The sequence below is a fragment of the Lineus longissimus genome, chromosome 1 (assembly GCF_910592395.1).
Source record: "Lineus longissimus chromosome 1, tnLinLong1.2, whole genome shotgun sequence".
NCBI lineage: Eukaryota > Metazoa > Nemertea > Pilidiophora > Heteronemertea > Lineidae > Lineus > Lineus longissimus.
Genome location: NC_088308.1, coordinates 19,978,906 through 19,998,636, shown reverse-complemented (window position 1 = coordinate 19,998,636; position 19,731 = coordinate 19,978,906). Strand labels below are relative to the sequence as shown.

General features: G+C 40.4%; 1 protein-coding gene across 1 annotated transcript; it reads right to left on the bottom strand.

Annotated features, from left to right (window-relative positions):
- Positions 1 to 1,018: 1,018 nt before the first annotated feature.
- On the bottom strand, positions 1,019 to 19,245 carry LOC135490976 (E3 ubiquitin-protein ligase RBBP6-like). The gene is made up of 17 exons (XM_064776587.1): positions 19,119 to 19,245; positions 18,210 to 18,593; positions 17,732 to 17,822; positions 17,416 to 17,446; positions 12,114 to 12,158; positions 11,743 to 11,831; positions 11,355 to 11,445; positions 10,948 to 11,096; positions 10,474 to 10,652; positions 9,721 to 10,117; positions 9,229 to 9,462; positions 8,737 to 8,966; positions 8,372 to 8,510; positions 7,943 to 8,086; positions 6,915 to 7,718; positions 4,812 to 6,608; positions 1,019 to 3,912 (listed from the first exon to the last, which is right to left on the bottom strand). The coding sequence occupies exons 2-17, from the start codon at positions 18,379 to 18,381 to the stop codon at positions 3,162 to 3,164; spliced, it is 5,343 nt and encodes a 1,780-aa protein (XP_064632657.1). The 5' UTR covers positions 18,382 to 18,593; positions 19,119 to 19,245; the 3' UTR covers positions 1,019 to 3,161.
- Between the last annotated feature and the right edge of the window lie 486 nt (positions 19,246 to 19,731).

Here is a 19,731-nt window from a genome sequence, read left to right as displayed (position 1 = left end):
CATTTCAATTGCATGTTTGTTTCTTTTTTCATCTGAAAAAAATCTAATTTTGTAAACTAGGAGCAGAGTCTTCTTGAAATTTATTTTCCAACGCAGGTTTGTGCATCAGACAATTTGCAACCCTCGAAGCGCAAACATGGATACTTAGTAGAGACGCAGACAAAGGCAGCAATATTATCATCAGCCAGTTCAACTCAAGTGGCAAGATATTCAGCTGGTGCCTTCTGTAACGGTACTGTTTTCCATACGGTCGAGAAAGCGGTGATGGCTCCTAACCGACTTTATAGTAACAGGCCAAAAGCGATGGCACTGAATGTACCAATGTTTTGAGGGGGGGGGGGGGTTATCAAATTATTTGTTGACATATCCTTTTGATCTAAGGTCCATTTCAAAATAACCAGGTATCCCATCCTCTCTAAGCAGGCCTTTTGATCCCTCCCAAATATACAATCACATCAAGTGATGTGCAAGTGTTCAGGATTGGTCCTCCAGGAACGATGGGATGAGAAAAAGTGGAATGAAAACTTTGAGATTGTCCATCAATCAATAAAGGTTCTGTGTTCTCCAGTTGGTGTCAAGAACTTTCGAAGAGCCTGGGAGAGGACTTTTGTTGGGCAAATTGTCCAAGAACCCCAGCCTTATGCATGTCCTTTAGTCAAATGCTTCAAGGTCATGATATTGAAGGAGTTTCCATCCCAGTTATTCCTTTTCAGCAGGGGCACATGATCAATGCATGTTGTGGCAAGCTCTGAAGTCCATCAGGATTCAGTAAGCCACTGCACTAACTTCAGGGGATGGAAGAACTAGTGGTATTGCACCAAATAAGGTAGCTGAGACCCCTCCAAATACCTGGAAGAGCAGGTTGGTCAATAGCCGCTGGAAATGGCATTGGCTACAATTGTTACTCCTAATAGTTGGAACCAAGAATTGGGTGCAATTGGTTCTTTTTGTCCCTGAAGTACTGAAAATGGCTATTTTACAGAGTCCAACAAAACAAGACAAGAAAGTGAATAAGTCATTATTTTTTCAATTAAATTCATTGTGGTCTTTATTCCTTCAGCAATCTACAAGGCTGATCCTCCAGCCGCTTGACTCCATGTCCTGTCCTCCAATTGGTACTGTGTACCGATCTCAACCAATTATAGCAAACAAAATGAAACAAACACATATACATGTACCAGTACCTGTAAACTTCACACCTCCCTGTGCATTTTACACCCCAGTCCCAGTTAATTGTCAAAGACCCTCCAATGACTGTAATTTACTATTCCAACTGTGCTGATGTCTTGAGTATGACCAAAGATATTCATGAGTAATTTAGGCTTTCTCCCTTAATTTAAAGACACAGTGGCACACGAATAACTATAGCAACAAAATACAAGTAGACAAAGAAGAAATTAATACAGAAAATAATTTGAAGACATATCAAGTGGAAGGTCGAAAAAAGACAGAGGAAATGCACTCCAAACATGGGAATTGAACTTTCAGAGTCATGCTCCCCCTCCCCATCAAGTATAAGTTCAAGAGCCAGTAACCCCCCCCCCCTTCTCCAAATGTTGCCATGTGAAAATGAAAAATCAATGAAATATTCTGGGAATGCAGTATTCCAGCAGACAATTAATTATCAACCAAGATGGCCAAACTTTAATGCCAAACTCGAGTTAAAATTATCCTCCTCTCCAAAATAAATGCATCACACAAAATAAGATTGCTTAGTTCTTCAAGTGCATAAAGAAGTTAGTAGTTGAGTGTTATTTGGAAGAAAGAAAAAATATAGCAAGTTATTCTAAATCAAATGGCACCTAAAGTACAGTCAACTTCTTCTGTAATAAATAAAGGGGCACGAATCATCACAGTATACAAACATGTGTATGAAGATATCAGCCCCCAAGCACAAATGAACCACATCACCCCAGAATAGAAAACCCCATCACATTGTTATATTAATATACATGTATCTACTACACTTTGATTACACAATGCAATATGTACAACTAAAATATATCATGTCCCCATTCAGTACCGGTGCTACAAGACAAGACTACAAAATAAGACAAGTATATTCACAACACATCCAAAGTAGGCAAAATAGGTCAGCAGTGCATTCAGCATGAAACACCGAATGGTTGTCATAGATTGATTGAGATGAATCATGACCAATACTTGATGCCAAACATTCAGGTGGCATTTCCAACTGAATGCACAGTGTAACCCTTCAGTGAACCGACTCGTCTCCCCACACCTTAGCCTACTTTCCTAGGCCTAAATTCACCCCACATAGCGAGGGCAGGTTTCCTGTGCACAATGGCATCAAGTCCACGATCCTCATGTGCCATATGAACTGCAGAAGATTTATTAATCCACTCCGGTGATCCTTCGTGAGAAATGAAACGAAAAGCTTACCATATCCTTCTGAGGTTTTTTTTTTATCAATAAATATATACATACAAAATAAATGGATAACAAAATCAACATATACTAGGCTCAGTGTCCAGTAATAATGCTATGTACAAAATTTCAGTTGCTCCCAAAATGAAGCAATAGGAATGTGTCTCAGCACTCAGTACCCAGTACTTGCTGAGGCAAATCTCTCAATTCATCAAAGTTACAGATATCAGCATTAAACCAGCGCGACACCAGCGGCTCTCTTTTCATAAGTGTCACCGAATTTGTCAAAATCTCATTCTGTCTCTTATTTAGAAGACAATCAATAACAGTACAGTACAATCACCAAAAACCAACCCATTGCTGCTCTTCAATTCATATTCAAGATTTGTTCAAATTGCATTGGACACCGGTTTTCTTGGCCTCATCCTGTTTATTGGTCTGTCTTTAATATATATGTAGCTTACTGCAATTCAATATTTCAATATGCAATATTGAAATGGAAATTTGGTTAGATATTTAGAAGTTTTTATTCACTAGGAAGGGGGCTCTGCAGTGTTTGAACACAGAGGTACATCCAAGAAACATATATCAATTTGGCCCAAGGATGAAAAGTTCCTTAATTACGTGTACAGTAGGGTTACACAAATGCAGCAAGTTAGAATTAGACGGAGTGACGAAATAGTACCCAAACTTGGATGCAATTTTGATACACGTATGAATAGAGCAAAACTACTTCCTGGAGTGAAATCTAGCAAGTTCATTTTTGATTAGGCCTAGTCCTGTTCCTTATCATGTTTATGTTTATGCTTCTTATGATGTTTATGTTTGTGTTTCTTGTGCTTCTTGTGTTTGTGTTTCTTTTCCCTGTGTCTCTCCTCACTTGGGCTGCGCTTGGACGACGACTTGACTCTCGCAGGGGATTGACTTGATGCAGAGTCTGATTCGTTATAATCTGGTTCAAAATTAGCCTCGTCGAGAAGCGACACTTTACGTTCGATCTGACGACTGCTACTAATTGTGCTGAGGCGAATATCCCCAGAATCAGATTCCTGGGATGCCCGCTCAGCCTGCCAGCCACGCTTCTCCTGCTCTTCCATACTTACATCACGCTTCATGGAGATCTTTTTCTCCTTTTTCTTCGTCACAATATCACTTTCTAAACCCACCAGATCATCCGACCCCCCATACCTATCATCATCATCATCCCCACCAGACTTGCGTTCATTCAACTTTTCCCTGAGATCTCGCTTGATATTGATAGTCTTTCTTAAATCACCTTTATCAGGGTCCTCGGTGTAATCCTGAGAATGACGATGCTCACGTTTCTTGTCCTGTGCTACACGCTCCCCAGTCCCGTCATCGATGAAGACTCGTCTCACCGTTTTGCCCTTTTTCTCTGCAGGTTTAGCCACCTGCACCACAGATGGTGCCGTTTTCACAGGTGATGTTACCATAGACACAGCCGACATCATTCCTTTATGTGGCTTGTTTGACATCGTTTTTTCGGCACTCTCTATCACAGATCTGCAAAGAGAAAATTAACTGACATTTCAAATACCGTTTTCTAAGAAGAGGGTGCAAAGACCTTAAAGGTCACCAAGATATCAGGACAAACAGTGCACCTTAAAATTCGGAAAAAAATCAATGGCAACTTCTGAGAAACATCTTTTCATCACAGTCAACATCAACTTATAAGATTGGAATTTTAAACATGTTTTGTTGGAAATTGGTATGAACAAATTGGACTGAATACTGGGGCCCATACTTTGTGACAATGACAAAAGTAAAGCATCAAATGTTTCAGTTACTTAAGCTAGGAAGAGGTGGACTTGTAAGCCTGAACTGAGAATTCAGGCAGGTGAATTCAGAGTAGGCAAATTATAAAAGGAGGTTAACTTGTGAAGGACAGGCAAGTGAAAGGACAGCATGAGGCTGTCAGCTTACAAAACAAAACAAATTAAGTAAACTTAACACTAAAGATTTTATTTGCCACCTTTATTGGACAGATTTTGGAGGTAATATAGGATGATTTTCCAGCACCACCAATTTTAATCCATCAGATTTATTTTACATTCTACAAAATACTAGTAGGCCCAGTTATTGACTTAACAAAAATTAGTTAGAAAATATTACATTAGAGAGACAAAAAACACCAACAAGCCTGCCTGCTTACATGTACCACAAAAATCAGTACGAAGCCAGGAGCCCCACATTAAGCAGAGAACAGTTCCCACAGGTAACAAAATGTCCAGGATGAAATAACTGTAAATTTTTAGTTTCAAATGATCATGTCTATAGGAAGACCAGAAGGGGTAAGCTTTGACTAAAATGCCCGGTTTTCAATATTTGCAAGGCCATAACATCCAAGCTGACTTTCACCAAAAAGCGACTTAACCGTCTAAACCAAGACACGCATGACTTACCTTGGCAGCATCATTTTGCCTTGGCCTCTCCGCTGGAAACGTCTTGGTTCAATATCCGAGCCATATAATTCCTCCTTCTCCCACTTGGACAGCTCTGGTGGATCAACCATGATCGCCTCCTCTCCCAACTCTGGCTCATCCTCAAGATGAAGATCAGGACTTGGTTCCCGTAATACCGTTTGTTTTGGAATTTTAACAGTCTTTTTACTACCATGTTCATGCTTTTTCTTCTTTGGCAACATTTCCTCCATGTCGACTGGTGGCAGTTCCTTCTTAGGCCTGTGTTTCTTCTTGACAACAGTCTCTGAATCAAAAGGTTCGAGTTGCTTCTCCTTTGATGAACGGACTTTCTCTTTCCTTCTAACTTTCTCCAAAGCTTGATGCTTCTCTTTCACCATCTCTCTAGACCTGTGTCCTTCCTTCATATACTTCATATGGCCATCATTCTCGTATTGGCGAACCCTTTTTTCATGTTCACGTCCACCACTGTAATCCTCTGGCTCTGGCTCCTTTTTGACTTTGACAAAATCATCCGTGGAGGAAACCTTAGACTCGGAATCATCAACAATGGGCAGTTTCTCACGCTTCCTCACCTTTGTTTTGACCTTCTTCTGTCTGTTATCGCCATCAGTATCAGTCCCAGAGAGCTTTTCAATCTTCATCTTTTTCTTTCTTACTTTCACAGGAGCTCCATCAGCCTCGAGCTTAGGTTTTTTCAACTTCACTGCACCTGCAGCACCAGTTTTCAGCACGGATACAGTTTCTTCACGTGGAGCATTCTCATCCTCAAACATGTCAATAGGTTTGTCGTTAGCCTCCTCTGGAGGTTCCGCTTTGACTTGCTTGAGTGGCGGCTGCCCTTCGGGGGACTGGTCAACCTTTCTCTTACTGATACTACCACCTTCAAGGCTTTGAAGATCATCAGTTTGTACTGGCAGACTGGCGATCGGTTCAGCAGTCTCCACCCCACTATTAACACTAGGTGTAGGATCATCACTGACTTTAGGTTTAAGATCATCAACACTAGGTTTAATATCAATATCTACGCTAGATTTAGAGTGCTCCTTGGCATTAGCTGCTTCAGATGCTCTTGGTTTGAAGTGATGTGCGTCAAATCGTCTGTAACGATCCCTGGAGGAACCAATCACCGAAATTGTCTGTATCTCATCAGAGGCAAAATCAGTCTTCTCATTCTTCGCAACCTTTGTAGCTTCGTCCCTTGTAACTTTCCCCTCAGCAGACTCAATCTTCACCCCCTGTGAATCATTCTTTCCCTTTAGCACCTTTTCTGGGGTCCCAGCCTTGGCGCCCTTCTTTACTTTCTTCATCTTTTTCTTATTTTCCTTCTCAGCACCAGGTTTCTCCTCTTTATCCTTCTTGGGCTTTTTCTTTTCCCTTTCACTGTCTTTGCCTTTCTCTTCTTTCCGTTCTCTGTCTTCCTTCCTTTTTTCTCCATCTCTTCCTCGATCTCCGTCCCACACTCGTTCACCATCCCGACCCCTATCTCCATCTCGTCGACCTCTATCCTGTCGCCCCTTCTCTTTATCCTTACGCCCACTGTCATCAACCTCCTTTTTACGCCCCCGTTCATCGAAGTCCCTGCGGCCTCTATCATCAAAATCTTTCCTTCCTCTCTCATGACTTAATTGCCTTCCAGGACTTCTTTGAAGCCCACGTGATCGTGGCGATTTGGGTTTATGTTTATTCATGAAATCCTCCATGGCCCCAGCAGGTGGTGGCCCATCTGGGAAACGTCTCAAGAATTCCTGATACTCATGGAACTGCTGCTGATCAAATCTGCAATGAGATAAAAGGATAGTAAGCAATGGGACCATTATTGTCAATATAATATGCTGACATTCTGAAAAGACAAGCAAATGCATGATCTCGTCTGAAATAATCTTTAAAATAATTTTCAAGATTTTCGTGATTTAATAGCATTTGAAATCTCACTAAGCACTTGAGCATATTAAACGAGCTGTAGAATATAACTATGCTTACTTCTAAAGGGAAAAAACTAGTCAATTTGATAAGGTATTTTAAAAACAGATTCAAATTTCATACGCAAGATTTCACAATGGAAAAGTAGACAGTTGGACATACCCATAATATGCTTGAGCTCCAGCAAAAGGCAGTTGTGGATGATGGTAGTTGTACTGGTCATCTGGATGTGGCTGCTCGAACCTGGGAGGCCATCCTCCTCCTCGACCTCCCCCTCTCCTGAAAGGTGGAGGCGACCTGCCAGCTTGCCATCCCGGCCGAAGGAATGGTGGTGTTGGAGAACGTCGGTACCTTGGCCTGAAAGGAGGTGGGGACAGGCTTCGCCGTAATGGTGACAAAGATTGCCTTCGCCTATATGGTGATGGCGAGCGGGTCCTGAATCGTGGTCTTGAACGAGACCTTGACCTTGAAAATGAAAAGGTTGAGGATCTCGAGCGAGAGCGCGTCAATTTCCTTCGTTTTCGTGGCTTGGACCGACTCCGTGATCGTTTGTTCCGTGGCTTGGATCTGCTTCGGGAACGTGAAAATCGTCGCCTGGAGCGACTCCTCGATCTTGAAAGACGAGGCTTTGAACGACTCCTAGAACGTCGCTTCGAGCTGCTAGGAGAACGTGAAAAGGAATTAAGCCTTTTATTTTTAGGAGTCCATGATCCTGCACGTGACAATGACCTTGACCGAGAAAGTGGTCGGCGACGACCTCTAGATCGAGACCTGGACCTTGATCGGGAAATGGATCGAGGGCGAGGTCCAGGACTAAAAGATCTAGTGCGTGAACGAGACCGAGAGAACTTGGAACGAGATCTTGACCTGGGTTTTTTTGCTCTTGATCGGGATCTTGATCGGCTAAACGACTTCGTACGAGACCTCTTCTTTTTTGGGGAGCGTGTAAACGATCGAGACCTTGTTCTACAAAGATGCAAAGAAATGAAACATATTATATCATACAATATACAATATATAATACATATCATTTTTCTCTCTATTTTCCTGCTTTTGCAGCATATTTTTGCAAGCATGACTTCTTAGTTTGTGGATCCTGCCAGCATGAAAGACATTCAGAGTGAAACACTGTGGCTACAGTTTACATCATTTCTTACGATTTACAAGCACAAAACAAAGACAACACTTACCGTCCTTTCGATCCTTTCTTTGATCGGCCTTTTGACCTTGATCTTGAACGGGATCGAGACATTTTCCTCTGAAGCTGATCACGCTGAAATGCTTTCAACTCGCGTGCAAATTCATCAATTTGATCATCCTGACCTGGCTTTGTCCTGAAAGCGTACATCAAATAGAAAAGTTAGCACAGATCAATAAACAACACACACCACAAAATTTCAGTTCTACACCTCTTTTGGTAGGATTCTGATTCTAAATCAAATCAGATAGTCTCAGCATCAGGGTTTCAGAAGAATTATTGACAGACCAATGTCATGGACAGTACTTCTCTTGACAGATTCCTGTAGAGAAGAACACGCTTTGCAACTTGAGGAGAAGCAATAACACATTGTGCTGAGGTCATGCCAGTTTGCAATTTACTGAAAAATAGCCAAATTTACTTTTTATGTCGCATCAAATGCTGGGTTCTATAGAACTCATCTTCTGACATCATCCGCGTTTCACCAGAGGTCATCATGCCAGTCACATGTGGACGGATTGGCCTCGACTCAATTATGATAGGGGGACCAAGAAGGGGGCCTGAAAGGAAACAAGAGAAATTAAAGAGAGAAATAGAATATGAATCTAAAACCATGGTTCAATTCACACTATTTAAGTTTAAATGAACTCCTAGTTCCTTTTAAGAACCGCTTATCAGCTTATATTCAGTTAATCGAAAATCAGTATTAAGGAATCAGCAAAAGAGAGGACTTCTTCAAAATCATTGATTTCTTAATGCAAAGCAAGAGAAACTCTTGACACTCACCAGATGGAGGTGGTCCTAGTTGAGGAAACACCATTGGTCCAGGAGCTCCTCTCATGGGGTCCAGGATGTCCATTGTTGGTGGAAAAGCTCCAGATGGAGGAGGCCGTTGGAGGCCAGGATGGGGCACAATCTCCATTCTTGGTGGAGGTGGCCTTATTCCTGGAGGCATGACCGGGATACCAGGGGGAAGGCCTGGAGCTCCATGTGGTGGTGGATGATGGACTGGATGCCTGAAGAAGAAACAAATTGTATACTACTGGCTGGCATAAAGCCTCCACTTTCATTTAAATCTCTAATCAAAATAGAAACCTAAAGGCCAAGATATCAAGACATTGAATAAGTCCCAGTGTCATCACAGAAACGGATAAGTCAGAGAAACATTGAACTTTTTTTCTGTTTGGTCTCTAATCAATGCACTGGATATAAAGGTTAACCTTATCATTTTATCATTGTAATTCCTTTTTTAATCACACAAAGACTCAATTTACTCACCCATCTGAATGAGGTGATGCTGTGTCAGGGTGATAGTGTATCTCCTGTGGAGGGGCTCCCTGGTAAACCAAAGGTGGTTGGCCATCTCGGAGCGCCACTTCAGGAGGAGCATCCCGGCGGATCTCTGGGGGTGTACCATCTCGATGTCTATTGTTCCGGTAACGGTCATCTCGTTGTCCATGATGATGATGGCGGTGATAATTCCTGTGATATGGTTCATTGGGTTCAACAGGTCTGTTAGAAAGAATAGAAGCAAATGTATATCTATAGTACAGGCTCAGCAAGGGCTCTGCAGGCAAAAATATGGCCTCACACTGATGACACCTGTCACCTTGCACAGATGAACACAAGATCAAGTGTTGTTTTGAAGGTTTTTCTATGACTATAATTCAAGCAGTCGGTTAGTGTTCAGCGCCAAGCTGAATTTGAGGAGCAAAGAACTAAGTGTAAGATGAATACTGAGTAGTAAAGCACAAAGTATATGATAAATACCTGACTGTTTGAGGTGGAGCAGCGAGACTAGCTATAGGACTTGCATTTGCTTCCTCTGACGACTGCGAGAGTGAGACGGAGGATGTCACCGGTGATGGATAACCAAGCTCCGAATGCTGCGATTCCTGACTGCTTGGTACGGAGCCTGACTTTGTGGTCAGTTTGATCTTTGGTTTCGAGGCATGGTTTGGTCGAGGTGGTGGAGGAGGCGGGGGTGGTGATTCCTCTTTCTTAGCGCGAGCTTCTTTGGCCTGCTTAGTGTATCCAGCCTCATTCTTGAAATTCATAACCGCCTTCCTGAGGAACTGATTAGCGATAAGTTTGTCTGGGGAGACATCAATTTCCTTGCACCCAGGACAAATGTGATCATCCGTGGCGAGAAGTGCATCCCTCACACCTGAAAACAGCAACTCCAACTTAAATTTCACAATTGACATGAACAAGACTTCCAACATAATATTTCTCTCTCAATTTCCTTACAAATCAATTTTAGAAACTGGTGCATGGGTTAGGATCAGAAAAGTTTATCTATGCTCTGTAGAGCAAATTGAGCAGCCCTTGGCCATCAATTATTAACAAAACACTAATGTATTCTCCTCAAAACAGGCCAAATTATAATGTCCTAGTACAAAGTTGGAGAAAGTACACTCATTTACAAATTCAGTAAATGGGATAAGCAACTTATGCAGTCCAAAATAATGATTAAAAGCCAACCTTATTTGGATAAATGAATCTTTCTCTGTATGTACTTACATTCATCGCAGTAACTGTTCCCGCAGCATGGTATAACCACAGCATCATTGAGTATATCGTTACACAGCTGGCACAGCAATTCAGTAGGAATCTTCTCCTCGGGCTTGGGCTTGCGGGGTGGACTCTTCTTGCGAGGTGCAAATGGAGGCCTCTCCACCTTCCCTTTCTGATAAGCCATGCTGAAATATAAAAGTCAAAATGAAGTCCACATCTTTTTAAACCAATGAAATAATAGATCACTGACATTTTCCTCTGGTTGACATGGAGAGCCCCAAGATCCCCTCTCCTCCATTGGAGTCCATTATCATGATCTTCATTTTACTGCGTCTGGTCAGTGAAAATACTCCTTTGGTGACTCTAAATCAGCGTCACAGTTGGAAGAAGTTCGAACAAATTTTGCAGATCTTGCATAAGGTTATGCATGTGCAACAACATGAAACCTGTTTGGCACAAATTTAATGATAGAATACTCACGCATCCATTGTAGGCACCACAGCTCGTCCGCTAGCTGTCCTCATCACGCCTGGCTGTCCAAGAATTGAGGGATTATCCAGGTTTGTCAGGAAACTTTCAGGTATTCCAGTTGGATTCTTGACCCTGTGGTTGGACCACATGGTACGATCCTGAAAGATAACGTCATTTGATTACAACACAGGCAAGGTTTCATAACAGGTTCCTCGGTCATATCTGTCTCAATTATAACTGCAGGCAAACAGTTTTAAATCTCAAGTGATCTGAGAACTTAAAAGGGATCATCAAATTCTCCAAAGGCAGCTGATCATTCTTTGAGATTAATAGTAGCTGACAGACAGTGAAACTTATCTCAACCATATCAAGGCTGAATGACACTTAACATTCCAGACGGAAGTTCTTAAACTTACCGCTCTGTGAGGACAGTTTTGAATGAAGTGTCCTGGCTTGCCACATTTAAAGCAGGTGTATCCACCGTGAGGAAGCCTGCTCCTTTGGTAGCTGAAAGCAAATTTGACTTTTACAATATGATGTAGAAAGGGAAATTAGTAACTATATAGGAAAGACAATGAGTGACTGGTACAGTTACTGGTCTTGGAGACTAATCAGGCATACTCCGTCAGCCAAAACAAGCCTTATATACTTTTCTTCTCCTCGACTTCAGCATGAACTGGAAAGATGGCTGCGATTTTTAACGTGTGTATAGCGAATGGATAAAGAATAATCTCAACTTCTCTTAAAACAAATTTAACCCTACAATTATATCATTCAAAATGTTACATAGAAGTATCAACTTACTTGGAAGAGTCGTAATCCTTGGTGGACTGGACCATCATGGCACGGATTTTGTCCTCTTCAGAGGCAGCAGCACTGGACAAGTCTGCCGTCTGAAATCAAGAGAATCACATAAAGCATGAAGCCCGCTGCAGAAGTTTTTATTAAGGAACCCAAAATAAAATAAAACTACAGGCTAGGTTAACCATTAATTTCAGAATTAGATTATCATATATCATTCTCGATAAAGACTTTACCGGTACATAAGGAACAGCCATGGAAGTGAAATTAAACAATATCAAGAACTTGGTTGCTAATCAAAAGGTCATGAGTGCTTCCCCCAGAAGAATAGACCAACATGTGGCCTCCCAATTTTCTCTTTCTCAAGGTCTTACCTCTGTTAATTTTTGGAAATCTTGGTAATTCATTTGGTCGATTACCTGAAATTAAGAAATCAATGACAATGAAACACTGTACTTGGCAAAATTGGAATTGGTGTGCAAATGTTGAAAGTGAACTAGAGGAAGTGTAAATCTGTAAATACTTGTTGACAAAGTAAACTGAGTTGACCAATATGGATATCTGCCTTTTAACAGCGACATCAACAACATCCACTGGAACAAATAATGAACACTTTTGCACTTTACATCTTAGAACAATTTAAGGCAACATTCCAAGATTACCTGCACCAGATAGAAACTTAGGGACGTGATTAACAGGAAAATGTATTTGCACACCAAACAGGGGAAGGGACTAATCCTTGGCCCTCCACGCTTCCACTCCTGACAGCATGGTTCACAGAATCATTTGAACAGCATCAGCTTGTCTTCAAAACACCGACGAATCCAATCAGTCGACTCTTGCGAAAAAGTCTGTCCAAACATGGGAGTGGGACTTGCTATATTTCAAACTGTTCCACGGTAATCTTCCAGGTTGCTCCAGTCTCCTCGACAATCTTGGTACCACCACCAGTGTTAACACCACGAAGATGAACTTTTCTCATTGTCCGATAAAATCTTTAGCAGATCAAAACTAGACAATACTAGCAAACGAGACACTTCCGATGAAGTTATTTTGTACTGACCAGTGAAACTCCCATTAAGGGACTCCAGACAGTATAGACAATATTTCACAGTGGTAGATGTATATGATAACTTTGCAACACAGGATACATGTAGTAATTGTTCCAAGACTTCAGACTTCCATGCCATTTAGAGAATTCTCTTAAGTCAGTCAGTAATTTATAGAAAGTCATTTGCAGCAAGTTCTCATCAGCATCAATGCCACAGATGGCCTCAGAACCCGGTTACACAAAACAAAAGAGAATTGCTTTGGCGTTTCCTCAGACGATATGCCAAACTACTGGTTTCTGCATGCACAATGCATCAGACGGGTGCATAGAGGGTCAGAGTCAGTGGATACTTAATGTGGGTTATTTACTCAAATGTTTAAACCCAATTAGGTCAGCATCATAATGTAATTAGTATTTTATTGTGCTTCATTGGTGTTGGTATCATTCTTTTGCGAAAAAGACACAGGAATATGCAGTGGTAAGTCTTTTTTACTTCTCCTCTGAGGACTCTGAAAAATTAAGTGCCCCACAGCAGAAATTGGAAGTAAATGATCCAACAATGCATAATGCGCATTGATACATGTTATTCTGATCCAATTTCTGCCAGTTGTGCAACTGATTCAAAGCCATCAAACGAGAAAGGTAAAACCTCCTGTCTGGTGGTGCCAGTATTCCTTGTGTGATTGGAAATACTCCATACGACCAGTCGGGATGTGTGGTTTATCTTCAGCGGAATTCATCTAGGGCATTAATTCACCAGACAAGGCAGCCTAATCCAATAGCTAACTCTTGCATAGGGAATTAAAACACTGAATAAATCTTGGGCAGAGCAAGTAAGATGTCCAAAAGTCACCGAAGAGGGGAATGGGGAAATGAAAACAAAGGCAGAACACACATCTTAATTTATTACAACAAATATAAATGAAAGACATCATCATAACATTTTCATAATAACAAAATTACTGTACAAGATATCTGAGACATAAGATAAAATTTGCTAAAAATATATTCATCAGAAACAATGTACCCATATAAAATGCCACTGCCCATTAAAAATGCAATAACCTCAAAAATAACGCTGAACAACAGTCATCCAAAACTAGATGCAGAAGTTATAAGTTTGAAACCATACAACCATGTAAGGTCACACTGCTCAATTCTTGAGTTGAAGTCTGAACATAGCTTAACAAATGCGAAAGAGGACTACACACATCAAGTTATTGTTTCAACAATACAATACAATACATGTATTGGCGACGTAACATACATTTTATATGAAGTTGGAATCACCCGGATATTCCCGTCACAGACCAATTCTTTTGCAATGTGAGTTCGGAACATATTAGAACACTGTGAGTTAGTGTAAACTGTATTGGACAAATTCAAATACCTCGCTTTCCTTGTTGAGTAGACGTCAGCAAGGGTCGAGCCTACAGAGCTATAACTGGTCAATAATTACACTGTTACTAATGCTGGAACGTTGACTTTTTTATGAAATTGGAAAGTTAGCTGAAACACATCTTTAGCCTGAACCAAAGATAGTACCAAACATATTCAAAGCCGACTTCATTATCTACAATAAGAAAAAAGTCTCCTAGTCCTACATTGTAATCTGACCAACTAAAGTTGTTTTGCAAGAAACTTGCATGTACTGTACAAGATAACACTTTTTGATTTAAATCAATGTCGTCATTAAACCTCTTATTCTTAAGAACATTCCTTAGGCTTAGCTCACATAATTTAATGAAATAATAATCCATAATGAATAGACAATAGTCCATTGCTGAATAGAGACACTAAATAACCCTCTTCCTTATGTCAATTATGAACACAATCACATGAGACCCGAGAGCACAATGGAAGGAGGGTGTTTACGAGTGTTACTCAAGATATCTCCGATGAAGATGGGAACCTGTAAAATATTCTTCATAATTAAATACTTTGAATTAACTACCACTACATGCAGCCGCTTGCTAAGCTGTTCATAGGACCTAAACCTAAACGATTAGTTCCATACATGTTCACAATCCATCGCATCCCCCCCCCCCCTGTAACTGACTGCCGGTTCAAACTCCCCTTTTCAACACTGGGCAAGTTAGAGCCAAATGGCCCAAGAGAGAAAACGATTCAGATGATATTTTCCATGTCAGTTTGGGTCAGGAGTGCCATACTTACCTGGATCAGCAAGAGAAGGATCATTGTCATCAGACGTTCCTTCTTACAGCACATTCCATATTGAATCCAATATTTCCCTCGTAAAGTCAGTCCAGGCTGGCAGAGCAAAGCGAGATGATCTGTCCTTAAGAAAACTAAGCGTTGGTATCATCCACTGTTTTGAACACAGAGTCACATCCATCCAATTCGGGTAAAGTATCTTGGATTTGAACCACAATAAATTTGCCCCCTGGAAAGTTTTAACCCCCCCCCCCCAATTTTGATTTGGACTACTCCAATCATCATCCAGGGCTAGATTACTCTATTGAACCAATCTCAAGTGCCTGAATTTTGACTCAATATCTCTTTAAAATTTTGAACTGCACATATTTCAGTTGTTCTCTTTCAGGTTGATGTCAGACTGAATGTTCAGTCAATACTAACTAGCCCCTTGCCAAGGACCGTTGTTTTAATGTTACAAACAACGCCAGCCTTTGAAGTCCAATCATTTAGTGAATTCATCAGCACCCTTGCAACCAAGTCCCTCACCCCGCCATTGCTCGAAATTTAACTAGATATCGGACAGGTTTTGAAAACCCCTATGCCACGAACAGCAGTCCAGTGAGTTGTAGTTTGGTTTGTCTTCTTCAGCACATATAGTTGTCCGACTTTGCAAATCTCTCAGAAACTACATTGGTACATGCATGAACAACTCCATTTTAAGGCTAAACTGCCAATCAAAACAGTTTTGATTGTTTTTTAAACCATAAACAAAATTAGAAGTAGGATTCAAATTCAATTCAACCTACTCATATCAGGTGCATTTATAGTGAACAATTGAAGTGCACTGTAACTGGACAGTAAATTCCTTCTTTTTTCACTGCCCACAGTCACCAGTGGGCTTCCATCTTTGTGTTCGCCCTGTTCACTCCAGTGACTGGGTTATTAAATGAAAGTTAAAAAACATATGTAGCCTTGAATTGAAATGTGTGACCAAATGGAGTTGCTCTGGGATGACTAATGTTACGGAGGATAGGAAAAGGTAAAAGAAAAGGAAGACAATTCCCTTTCAAACATTATAAATCTTTATTCTGAAATAAATACTATATCATCCTCACAATGAAAACACGGCTTACAAAATGATATCACAGTATAAAGATGGCAAAGCCTAAAGACAGTGACTAGCAAAATATTAGACATTGGACGGAAATGATTGATGAAACAAACCTACATTAGAACTTGATTACGATCTTTGGTTAGAAGTCGTTTATTTTGAGATACATGTATCAAGTTGATCACAGTTGTTTTCCGTGAAAAGCGAAAATAACAGAACTGCAATTTCAGAGTCCATCACGAAATAACAATGTCCAGCCTGATACAATGTGTCTTACTAAAACGCAATTGTTTAGGTTCAAACTCTACAGAACGTGCAATTACGTGCTTTCTTTTTCTGGCTGCAGTAGAGCCTTTTATTGCTTTTGAAATATGACAAAATTAACCACCCACTTTATTTGTGGGCAATAGGATGACCCAGACAGTTCACCCAAATTGGACGCAACCAAATGATAGGCCTACCAAGTTGAAACACACAATCAGATGCAGGTGTCACCATCTGATCCTATACAGAAGTGGATCCATGCCATGCAGACTTTGGTTGTTACCAGCAAATTATTTAAATTAATAATTTAAATGATTATTTTATCATAATTATTGTTTAATAGTAATACACATTTATGGATTGGATATGATTTTGTTAAGTAATTCAGAATTGACGCCACAGTGGCTAGTTTTATATAAATTAACCTGGAAGATTCTTCATGAAAGACACCATAAAGATCTGTACCTTCCTTTCAAAAAATGTTTTCTGAGTATAATAGAAAACACAATAAGATTCTTGGCTCAGTATTTTTTTGTTTTTTGTTTCCAGGTAGACCCAATTGAAATAGTTCAACCACAGTTTTACATTAGGCAAATCACCAGAGCCAGGTTTGGCATGTTTGGGCATCTGTTGTGTGATACAAAACAGCCATTTGATAGAGCTACATGTAGCCCCGACATTTTTTTAACCAGTTGAATAAATGGAAAATATCAGCTTACTTAGTGACAGAGTGATGACATCCTGCAATCCCATTGAATCATTCTGGTAAACCATTTTTAAAGGACAGGATAAAATACTTCAGCAAATTAAGGGCAGTGGCATTTTATGTAAAATATATAATAAGTAAACATGTGGCAAACCTTATGTGGCTCAGAAAATGCATGATATATCACACAAATATACTCTATTTACATACTGATGTCGGCAATATGCAGCTTTAAAATCAAAGTACAAAACATTGCAAATATGTAAATTTTTTAATGCGTCATCAACCTATGACATAAGGACATCTCTGATAACTTGACTATCTATGCAAATGCAACCTTAAATGCAAAGCACTTGAAATATTGAAAGATAAGAAAAGACAACATACTCCCTGATATGGACTGTCACTTCCTTGTTTCCTGAAACATAAGAACATTATCAATCAGTAAATACAACAAATACAATTGGTGCCCATCCCTTAAGAACTCCCATGGTGAGCCACGTAAAGCAATGAATGCTGTCACAACAAATAAACTGTTTCGAGAATCAAACAAAATGTACTAGCCGTGTTGTGCACTTAAAAAAACCATTCACAATCAGACAAACTGCAAAATTCAGGAGAAAGGAATATCTGAACAAGGCCAAGGTTATCACCACATTGATCATACAGTAAACACAGTAAATGGTAAATGTAAAGTACTCACCAAGCACTAGTTTTCGCAATGCCGCCAACAGGTACACGAGAAATGATCACCGACGCATTCCTCGGGATCATGTCATCCTCCTTGACATATTCTGAAAAATGTAGTTGTCACAATGACTATGCTGCAAATGTTATGGATGACATCATGCTGGCTGTCATTTGCTACCCATTACAAAACACACAGGACAATCAGGAAAGCTGCAGGCTGTTACACAGCTTGGCTAATTACAGATGCTCAGCTGGCACTGGCTTGGGATGACTTTGGAAAGGCGTTAGCTCGCAGAATCATTAACCAGTTCATGTCTCACAGGCATTCAAGAATTAGTTTGTCTATCACTCAGTAGCAGGAGCACATACAAATCCAACTGGAATTTGATAATCTGTAGGGGTCTACAATACAATGAGCAGGAATGAATAGGGGACTCCTGGGGCATAAACATGGTTACAGATTATACACAGTCAAAAGAAATAGTGCTCACCTTCCTGAGTCTGGGCATTTTTCACTTGAATTTCATCCAATTCCGAGGGCTTGCCTAACTTCTTCTGACCGTAGATGGATTTTCGAAAGTCTGCAAGCGTGATGCCAATTCCATCAAATGTGACCGTATCAAATTCATTACTGCTCTTGAACTTATAATACACAACGGACATAACGTAGCGTAATGCAAGGCACTTCCGATTTCAGAATCAGCTGACTTCAGCAATACATATTTGTTCAACAAATCACGAGTCAAAGGTCAGTGTCAACAGCATCCACAATCATGTAGCGTCACAACGACAAGAGTCTTTGTTTGCTTGCTGGTCATAAAATTCTCAAGTAACCCAATCAATCAATCGGATCAGCTTTGTAAAAGCATTGAAACCTGCAACAATAAAATTAATAATCATATAGAAGGGTCTACAGTATCCATGTCTCTAGACTCTACCATCGCATCATGGGATCAATGGCATCAACAGCTTTATCATCATGTATGGTACCGATATTGGCGATAACCAGTACAGCAGTAGCCGGTAGCGGAGCAACTGCAGAATAGCCGGGACACTCTGTGCTAAATGATAGGAATTGTGCACAAAATAATGTACAGCGCCGCAGTACAGCACTTCCGTTTGGGTTTACTTTTTACTGTCCCGGCTATTCTGTAGTTAGGCCTAAACAAGCTCTAATCACTAGGTAGCCTGCGAGAAGCAACACGGACCAAGTGGAACCAATCAACTTGCCAAGATGGAACGCAACGCCCATTTGTTAGAAGATCCATCTCATCCGATAAATGAAGCTATACAAAGTGTACATAATTTTGGTGATCTGATCTCGGACAATCTAGAAAGGTTATACAGAAAATATGGTTTTAACTAAGTGAATTCGAAAAAAATCACTTTCATTATCTTACCGAGAGTTATTTTAACAATATGACTATTTAGGTGGATCGTCTCTCGGGTCTGCTGAGCAAAAATACGAGAATAATGAACAAAGAATCTGCTGCGTCGACCAAAATCGGCAAAATGGCCTAACTTCCGGTTACGAAATTTGGGGCGAGAACTTTCGAAAAACACGGAGTTCGGGCAAGTCGCTGGTTAACCCTTTGGCGCCAAATTCAACCTGCCGCTTTCGAAAACTTGAGAAAACTTTAAAATTTGTCTATTACATGCTTTTTCAATGCGTCAGTTTACGCCTATATTGGATATTACAATTCAAAGAACATTTTAGTAAAAACATAGTGCTTTTTACGCGATTTCCCGCAACTGAGAGTCAATCCTACATAGCAATTGCAATTTAATACCCACATTACGCGGGGAGGTACCTGTATCCTGGCACCAATTCTTTTCAATATGCTCCGCCTCTCGATCTCAGGAGTAAAAGAAGCCAGATCCCAGATGGTATTTCAGTGGCAAAGGCCTGATTCTGGGCAATGATGCCTGCAATACAGATGATACTCACATCTTCCTAATATAGTAACACCATATTTCAAATATGAGGGTATAAGAGTGTAACTGTAAAATCCT